This window comes from Oncorhynchus gorbuscha, linkage group LG19 (assembly GCF_021184085.1).
Source record: "Oncorhynchus gorbuscha isolate QuinsamMale2020 ecotype Even-year linkage group LG19, OgorEven_v1.0, whole genome shotgun sequence".
NCBI classification, from domain to species: domain Eukaryota; kingdom Metazoa; phylum Chordata; class Actinopteri; order Salmoniformes; family Salmonidae; genus Oncorhynchus; species Oncorhynchus gorbuscha.
The window spans coordinates 44,039,922-44,049,828 of NC_060191.1; the positions used below are offsets into that span (position 1 = coordinate 44,039,922).

At 42.3% G+C, this 9,907-nt stretch overlaps 1 protein-coding gene across 1 annotated transcript in view; it reads left to right on the forward strand.

Moving 5' to 3' along the window:
- snx19b (sorting nexin 19b) overlaps positions 1-9,689 on the forward strand; it is a 35,628-nt gene extending 25,939 nt beyond the window's left edge. The window contains exons 10-12 of the mRNA XM_046313579.1: positions 3,574-3,758; positions 4,272-4,359; positions 6,731-9,689. Coding sequence (XP_046169535.1) covers positions 3,574-3,758; positions 4,272-4,359; positions 6,731-6,854 — 397 coding nt within the window. The 3' untranslated portion in view covers positions 6,855-9,689. The remainder of the gene's footprint in view (positions 1-3,573; positions 3,759-4,271; positions 4,360-6,730) is intronic.
- The last annotated feature ends 218 nt before the right edge of the window (positions 9,690-9,907 follow it).

A 9,907-nucleotide genomic window follows, 5' to 3' on the forward strand; every position in this document is an offset into this window, starting at 1 on the left:
AACACTCATCATTGTCCTCCTTCCGAGGGGGCTAAAATAAAACTGCAGAGTTAACTTCAGAAGAGTAGGAGATCCGTGGCAAACAAATGTTCACTTCCCAGAATTCATAGCTGCTCTGTGAGACATGACAGTTTCTTCAGTCAAGGAAGTATTGAGCTCAATGTGCAACACATTTTTGTAAGGAATCCATATTACTTGTGTTACGTAACTTGTATTTTCTCAGAACTCCTAGTCATTGTTATTTGTTAATTGAACTCAGAAGTTCTCTCATTGGAATGTATTTTTCCTATTAACTTATCTTCTCTCTCCCTCCAAGGCATACAACATGTGAGCAACTATTATCGTTGCACATATCAATCTTGCCAGAGGTTCTTAGCAGGCAATCCTTCATAGGCTTTATAGTAACAGTATCTCACAGTCCCACATCATGGTTCCACACAGATGTCAGGATGTCATCATGCATTGGTTTGGGAGGCCAGCCTAGCTGTTATGAAACATATTAACAATGAGAAGGTGTAAGGTAGTGAAAAGAAAACGAACAACAAGGGCCGTCCATGTCCCTCAACAGTGTGTGGCAACACAGGACGAAAGATCTTGTCATGAAATAACCCAATTAAAGGAACATCAAATGTGCCATGAACGATAAATGACATTTTGCCCTTGAAGGACATATTCTGTTGAACATATTTTAGTGTCATTTTACAGTATTATATAACATCTGCAGAGTGTTATTACATGATTTTGATCAAGTCTCTCATCCAATTGAATACAGTCTGGATATAACCACTTTTTGTGTTCTCTCTTTGCTTAAGTCCTACTCAAGAGACCACCAGCAAATCTTCTCTCCCTGTGTGTGTATGACTGGAAACGCACCGATTTTTTACAGGCATGGCAAGTTCTTTGGTCTGCTTTCGTTTAGTTGATTAATACCATCTACTGTATTTCTATAAGGTTATCGTTGTACGGCCATTACCTTGTGCTCAAAAAACCTCTGCACGTTATGTGGATGGCGGGTTGTTGCGTTCTCTGCCTACATTATGTAAGTCAGTCTGGGTTTTAATCTCGTTGAGAGTTAAATATCCTCTCTATGTGACAGTATTGCCATACACAAAGTCTTCCTTTAGAAGTGGCTTGTCAGAAGTGGCCGGTTTACCTTGTCAGAAGTAAATTGATGTTTCAACGAAAGGAACTGTGATGACATCGGGATTGCACTGTGCCTTGACCCGTGCAGCCAGGTGGTATTTCATCACGTAAATGAGTTCCACAGGTACATCTTCGCTTGTCAATGCTGTCGATGCGCAGTCTGGATGAATGTCAAGGCTGCCTCACGTCCGCTTGCTGGTTTGGCACATGCTGCACGAACCAAGCAAAAAGGCAATACCGTCTCGTGTCCAAATAGCCTAGTACTTTAAAGCTTCCAAATACGCTGAGTATTTGGTTGAGTCTACCTGGAATGACAGACATGGAGGGTTTGCACTCTTGGAATTATTCCATTGGAATAGCCTCTCATATCTGTTGTATAGCGTGCAGGGATGTGCTGCTTTTTGCTGCTAAATCAGGAATTCCTACTTTTTTGCCGTCATCCTCTATTCATACTCGGTGACACTTTCTATGTTGTCCTGATAATTTTACTTCTCTGCCATCATCCTCTATTCATACTCGGTGACACTTTCTATGTTGTCCTGATAATTTTACTTCTCTGCCATCATCCTCTATTCATACTCGGTGACACTTTCTATGTTGTCCTGATAATTTTACTTCTCTGCCATCATCCTCTATTCATACTCGGTGACACTTTCTATGTTGTCCTGATAATTTTACTTCTCTGCCGTCATCCTCTATTCATGAACATTTACCCTACTCCCACACTGACCTCCTATCTTTACAGCTCTACAGTGCTTTCAGAAAATATTCAGGCCCCTTGACTTTTTCCACATTTTGTTACGTTACTGTAACGGCGTTCGTCTGTTGAATGAAGAGAGTCAGACCGAAATGCAGTGTGTAGGTTATTCATGACTTTAATGAAGGAATTGCGATACATGAAATAACTCATAAATACAAAAACAACAAACGGAACGTGAAACCTATTACAGCCTATCTGGTGAACACTACACAGAGACAGGAACAAACACCCACAAAATACAAAGCGAACTCAGGCTACCTAAATACGGTTCCCAATCCGAGACAACGAGAATCACCTGACTCCAATTGAGAATCGCCTCAGGCAGCCAAGCCTAACTAGACACACCCCTAATCATACACAATCCCAATTAATACAAACCCCAATACGAAACACAACATTTAAACCCATGTCACACCCTGGCCTACCCAAACATATAACAAAAACACAAAATACAATGACCAAGGCGTGACAGTTACAGCCTTGTTTTTTCCCCTCAATCTACACACAATACCCCATAATGACAAAGAGAAAACAGGTTTTTCGATATTTCTGTACATAAAAATACTTATTACTTAATACTTCTGACCCTTTGCTATGGGACTCAATGTAGCTCAGGTGCATCCGGTTTCCATTGATCATCCTTGAGATGTTTCTGCAACTTGACTGGAGTCCACCTGTGGTAAATTCAATTAATTGGACATGATTTGGAAAGGCACACCTGTCTATATAAGCTCCCACAGTTGACATCGCATGTCAGAGCAAAAACCAAGCCATGAGATCGAAGGAATCGTCCGTAGAGATCCCTGGCAGGATTGTGTTGGGGCACAGATCTGGGGAAGGGTACCAAAAAATGTCTGCAGCATTGAAGGTCCCCAAGGACACCTTGGCCTCCATCATTCTTAAGTGGAAGAAATTTGGAAACACCAAGACTCTTCCTAGAGCTGGCCGCCTGGCAAACTGAGCAATTGGGGGAGAAGGGCCTTGGTGAAGGAGGTGAACAAGAACCCAATGGTCACTGACAGAGCTCTAGAGTTCCTCTGTGGAGATGGGATCCCTACGGTGAAGTGTGGTGGCAGCATCATGCTGTGGGGATGTTTTACAGCGGCAGGGACTGGGAGACTAGTCAGGGTCGAGGGAAAGATGAACAGATCAGTTCTTGATGAAAACCTGCTCCAGAGCACTCAGGACCTCCGTTCCTGAACACAGACTTAAACCCGGAAATTGCTGTGCAGTGACGCTCCCTATCCAACCTGACAGAACTTGAAGGAATCTGCGGAGAAGTATGGGAAAAACTCCCAATATATATTATCCATACTCCAGACCGATCTGTTCATCTTTCATATATATATATATATATATATATATGAAAGATGAAAACTGAGTAAAGGGTCTGAATACTTATGTAAAGGTGATATTTCAGTTTTATTTCTTTTATACATTTGCGAAAATGTTTACAAAAAAAAATTTTGCTTTGTCATTATGGGGTACTGTATGTAGATTGATGGAGAATTGTTTTAATCAATTTTAGAATAAGGCTGTAAAATAACAGGATGTGGAATAAGTCAACGGGTCTGAATACTTTCCGAATAGACAGTAAATAAGTAAAGATACAATCTATAATATGTTGTCCTGATCACATCCCTGATGTGTGTGTTGTCTGTCCCTTGCAGGTGGCTTGACGTGAGCGTGGCTAACCTGACCTGTACCCAGTACTGGGTGATCTACCTGCGGGTGCTCCAGGAGGCTGTGTGGCCGGGGGGCAGCCTGCCAGCTCAGCCCCGCCCAGAGCGCAGCCACCAACAGAAGGAGGACACCAAGCAGCAGTCTCTGCATTGCCTCATGAGACTACTGCCAGGTAAGGGATCACTAATGAAGAGGCAGGCTCGTGTTCATTAGGCACCAAATGGAAGGAAATGGACTGAAACCAGGGGATTATGGACTTGTTCAATAAACGCTCATTTTAATTTTTCCGTTCTAATTATTATTTGTAAACATTTATTTCATGAACTTTACTAATACACATGACCCAGGAGTTTATCCTGACCTTGTGACCTGACCATGAAAAAGGAACCAGGTTATAAGTTTGGTCTGGAGTCCAGTACAGCACATGATCGGGAAACTCCTGGCCCATACACACTCATTCCTATCGAGCTCTGCAAACATACAATTCATCAGTATTACAGTCGATATTGCTTATGATATTGCTTTAATGTAAATTCAATAATTTCAACGAACTATTGATCTTTCTAAGAAGCCATTTCAGGGACTACTGGTCTTACTATATCCAACTAGCTATGGTTTTTAGCTTATCCCTTTTGAGTCCTGTGTGGCCTCACGGTCCAATATTTGTACTCTTCTGTGTTTACAGATCTCCTCTCAGATATGCTGGGCTCAGACAAATACCAACTAAGCTGGCAGACTGCACTGGAATCTCTGCAGGACCCTTACATAAACAGGTGAACACACACACACACACACACACACACACACACACACACACACACACACACACACACACACACACACACACACACACACACACACACACACACACACACACACACACACACACACACACACACACACACACACACACACACACACACACACACACACACACACACACACACACACACACACACACAGAGTAACGTACACTACCTGCCTGTCTGTCTGGACATGATTTAAAGAGCCTGACATCATGGTCTTGCAATAGATTATGAAGGAACATGACATGAGGTGTTGATAAAGGGTGCTAAAGCCAAGTGATGAGCTGGTTTTGGATCAGTGGGCATCAGCCAAGTTTTCTAGCGTGTTTGTTATTATATACCTCTTTCCAGACACGTTTCCAGTGGGTAAAGCTGATGATTTCTACATTGCCAGCCCTTTGTTCTTAACATACGTTAGTTTTGATTATAACAGCATGTGTCACAATTAATCTTCTTATTGAAATGTTCAAATAAGGTGTGTGTGCGTAAGGTACAGTATAATATATTTACGACTCAACTAAGTCCCTGTAGTGTTTGAAACATGCTGTTAGAATCAAGAAAGTGGTCTCAATTGTAAGGATTTTATTGCTGATCTAATTTGGCTCGTTGAACCTTGTAGGAGGTTTTGGTCCTCTTCAAATCAAATCAAATGTATTTATATAGCCCTTTGTACATCGGCTGATATCTCAAAGTGCTGTACAGAAACCCAGCCTAAAACCCCAAACAGCAAGCAATGCAGGCGTAGAAGCACGGTGGCTAGGAAAAACTCCCGTGAAAGGCCAAAACCTAGGAAGAAACCTAGAGAGGAACCAGGCTATGAGGGGTGGCCAGTCCTCTTCTGGCTGTGCCGGGTGGAGATTATAACAGAACATGGCCAAGATGTTCAAATGTTCATAAATGACCAGCATGGTCAAATAATAATAATCACAGTAGTTGTCGAGGGTGCAGCAAGTCAGCACCTCAGGAGTAAATGTCAGTTGGCTTTTCATAGCCAATCATTAAGAGTATCTCTACCACTCCTGCTGTCTCTAGAGAGTTGAAAACAGCAGGTCTGGGACAGGTAGCACGTCCGGTGAACAGGTCAGGATTCCATAGCCGCAGGCAGAACAGTTGAAACTGGAGCAGCAGCACGGCCAGGTGAACTGGGGACAGCAAGGAGTCATCATGCCAGGTAGTCCTGAGGCATGGTCCTAGGGCTCAGGTCCTCCTCCGAGAGAAAGAAAGAATTAGAGAGAGCATACATAAATTCACACAGGACACCAGATAAGACAGAAGTACTCCAGATTTAACAAACTGACCCTAGCCCCCCGACACATAAACTACTGCAACATAAATACTGGAGGCTGAGACAGGAGAGGTCAGGAGACACTGTGGCCCCATCCGATCATACCCCCGGACAGGGCCAATCAGGAAGGATATAACCCCACCCATTTTGCCAAAGCACAGCCCCCACACCACTAGAGGGATGTCTTCAACCACCAACTTACCATCCTGAGACAAGGCCGAGTATAGCCCACAAAGATCTCTGCCACGGCACAACCCACTCAAGTGACGCACCCCTCCTAGGGACGGCATGAAAGAGCACCAGTAAGCCAGTGACTCAGCCCCTGTAATAGGGTTAGAGGCAGAGAATCCCAGTGGAAAGAGGGGAACCGGCCAGGCAGAGACAGCAAGGGCGGTTCATTGCTCCAGATCCTTTCCCTGTAGTGTTTGAAACATTATTGAATTTGATTTTATTTCCGTTCACCTTCATACTCCTGGGCCAGACTACACTCAATCATATGACCCACTGAAGAGATGAGTCTTCAGTAAAGACTTAAAGGTTGAGACCGAGTCTGCGTCTCTCACATGGGTAGGCAGACCATTCCATAAAAATGGAGCTCTATAGGAGAAAGCCCTGCCTCCAGCTGTTTGCTTAGAAATTCTAGGGACAGTTAGGAGGCCTGCGTCTTGTGACCGTAGTGTATGTGTAGGTATGTACAGCAGGACCAAATCAGAAAGATGGGTAGGAGCAAGCCCATGTAATGCTTTGTAGGTTAGCAGTAAAACGTTGAAAAAAAACGTATCTTTGGCCGGTATATGCTCTTGGCCTGTATGCTTTCGCCTAAATTATGCTTTGATGTAAATGGGGGAAATTGCAACACAATTGCAGAAATATCAGGTTGTAATTTGACCCGTTGTAAAATTCGCTAGCCACAAATGAAGTTTTCAACATTTTAAACAAACTTAAAATGTCCACCTGTGAAATGAAATTATGTATAATTTTGGAGAGGAAATGTTGGACAGCAGATTTCTGGAAGACTCCTGACCTTTAACCTGTGACTCTTACCCTGTACAGACACCTGGTCTACTGTATCTGGGACCTTCTCCTCGAGTTCCTCGTCCCTGAAACATCTGAAGAGCACTTTCAGAAAACCCTGCTGCAAAGTCTGTCCAAAAACGCAGAGAAACTACCACCATAAAAGCCGTGGGAGAGATACTCGCACACACACACACACACACACACACACACACGTTTAATCAACTGTGTCAGTGAATAGCCCCCGATGAAAGTCCAGCCTGGCGCATCTGGATAAATGCCATTATTCATGTGTCGCCACCTTCACCGCTGAAACTTTGGATCCGAGGACATCCGGGTCTGTCTCTGATTTAGTCCATGACGTCTGTGGGTCTCAAACATCGGCCACACATCCGGAGCAGCTTTGATTACCCAACACCTGTTTTCTGTTTGATCAGAATACCTCTCTGATCTCAAAAAGCCCAACACACCAAACTTCCCAAATCCACCCTTTTCCTGCTTCCTAAAACCTCCAGCTTTGTACCAAACTCATTTCAGATGGACTTCACACCATCGTTATCCCTCGTGGTCTTTCTGTATTCTGTTGGAGCTAGAAGTTTACTAGAATCGCTAGTGGTTTTGGAGAAGTCCAATTAGATTTCTTCCCCCACTTTAGGCTTACTGTGTCGTGCTTTGCCCTTTCGGGATGACTTGCCTTTGTGTTCTCTGTTATATGCCCCTATTCCTTTTGATCCCCTTGGCTCTACACCGAGCAGCACATGTGCTGTGTTGCATTCATACTGTACTCCCCTTACTCCCGGGATCCTTCTGAGGCCTGGCTCGTACTGATATGGTCCACTGATACGTTTCTGTTAAAGTGGTCACTCGCACGTTTTGAACTTGTATGATGAAGGCCACTGCACTTTGAAGCTCTTGATGGCCGCTTTTCCCACGGGCCCGAAATGGTGGTTTTAAGTAATATACTATACAAGTACATCCAATTTTCAGGGGTCTCTGCTACTTTTTAAAGTTCTGATACATTTTAAGAGCATCACAAACATAGTGAATGGGGAAAACATTTTGTGAATGTGCAATCCTACAGGAGGGTGTGATTTGGTTAATGACCTATAATGTACATTTCGATGTATATCATTGATCATTTCTTTGAAAGTAGCAGAGAGCCCTCTCTGGAAATGTGATGTGTTTTAAGAGCATGTTGTTCCAGACAATATGTCTAAGCTAAATCAAAAATGGTACTTTTGAGATATTTATAATAATGTTGTTAATGTTGAAACAATTAATGTGATTATTATTATTTTTAAATCTAGACATACTCCATATTTCAGAGCACACTATAAGGAGGATAATGGCACCAAGATGTCTGAACCACATACTGTTCACAGATCATAGGGTCTTACAGGAGGCATGTATAGGTAGGTCTTAAAAGGGCCTAAAATGGCTTTTCTCAAAAAAGCATGTGAAACATCCTTCCTCCCAATTAAGTTTTTATGTGAGAATTGGCAGAACAATCTGAGATGACCCAAATATTTTTTGGGATCATGCTGGTGTGCAATCGCCTAACTATGCGTAACTTATGTCTGTGAAACTGGCACAAAGGCTTCTCAACATTGGCATTCCGTGACACAAGATGTTCACCGTGTTTGACATTCCTCACTCTTACTGATGCTTATTATTGCCTTTATGTGTGTACAGTAGGTCTGACGCCAGGTAAAGCTCATTCAGGCAGCATAGTAGCGTACGTCTGATGTCAGAGGTCCAATGTGTCCTACACAATCCGTTGCACTCTCATCTTTGTCTTAAAAGAACATAATATTGCAGTCATTCTTTCTTTCTTTCTTTCTGTATTCTTGTTAATGTGATTGATTTATTTGATTGTGTCTAACTTGTTTGTTCGATCGTAATGATGCTTTCTGTGAAAATGTGTATTGCTCAAAAAGAATGACAGGGATACCAGTGGTACCGAAGAGAATTAATACCGGTAGGAAATGCTTTTTAAATTGCCTTAAACATGGCTGGAAGAGGTCTCGTCTGTCTTTACTATGTAGTCTGTGGACATGCCTTTTGTACATCGTGTCACAAAGTAGTAGCAAACCCCAGTGACAAGGTGTGTTCTGATGTTGTGCTGAATGTTGTGTACTGTAATGTTTATTCCCCCCTGAACACGTTCCTAGCTGTTACCTCTGTTCCTGTTGAATCCTTTGTGATGAACATTAGGGGTAGCTTGCGTTTTGCAAAACAGTTGTCCTGTCCTCAACTGTATCACGTCACATGAAATGTTCATGTTCAACACATAACTCATTTGACAAAATTGTGAGTGCCGTTTTCACATGGAACACATTGCAAATCTGTCAGTTTGTTACGTGGCTTTTTTTGCTAGTTGTTTGAGTACTGAACAAAAAAAGGTTTGTCAAATTATCTTATGTACTCTGTATGGTGCCATTATAGACACAATAATTTGTTTACCCCCTTGATAAAAAAATAAGTTATCAGTATCATTACAGAAGTGGTATTGTTAGGCATTTATTTGATTTCTCGTCAGAAGGGTTCTGCACGCAATGGCTGCTAGCTGCTATTCCATTGAAGTCTCGCCATTTCTCCCTAACTTCCCTTTTGTCAACACCTCATGTCTTTCTCAATCCTCTTTCCTCAATTCCTCTTGTCCTGTCACCTTGCCTCCTTCTCAAAACACATGGGAGGAGAAGGTCAGAGGGGAGGGAATTGAGAAAATACAATTTATCACTCAATTACATGTCTGATTTGACATTACAATCCCAATTCAGTTTACACCAGTGAAGGCTTTTTGAGTGTGGAATTGTACATATTAATGCTTTGAATGTGACTCTTTGTAACTCTGTCAGTGTGTTATAACTGGACTCCATCACAAGGTTTTACATTTGCTGGTGTTGATCATTTCCAAAACCAATAAAATGACCTAAAGTGTATACTATTTGTTGTTCAATATCAAACTAGGCAAAAAAATAAATAAATTGATGTATGTGACACCTGAGACACCTGAAACCCCACCTCTTTAAGGAATACCTAGGATAGGATAAGTATTCCCTCTCACCCCCCCTTTAAGATTTAGATGCACTATTGTAAAGTGACTGTTCCACTGGATGTCATAAGGTGAATGCACCAATTTGTAAGTCGCTCTGGATAAGAGCGTCTGCTAAATGACTTAAATGTAAATGTATGTGCTTTTATATCTTATAAGCC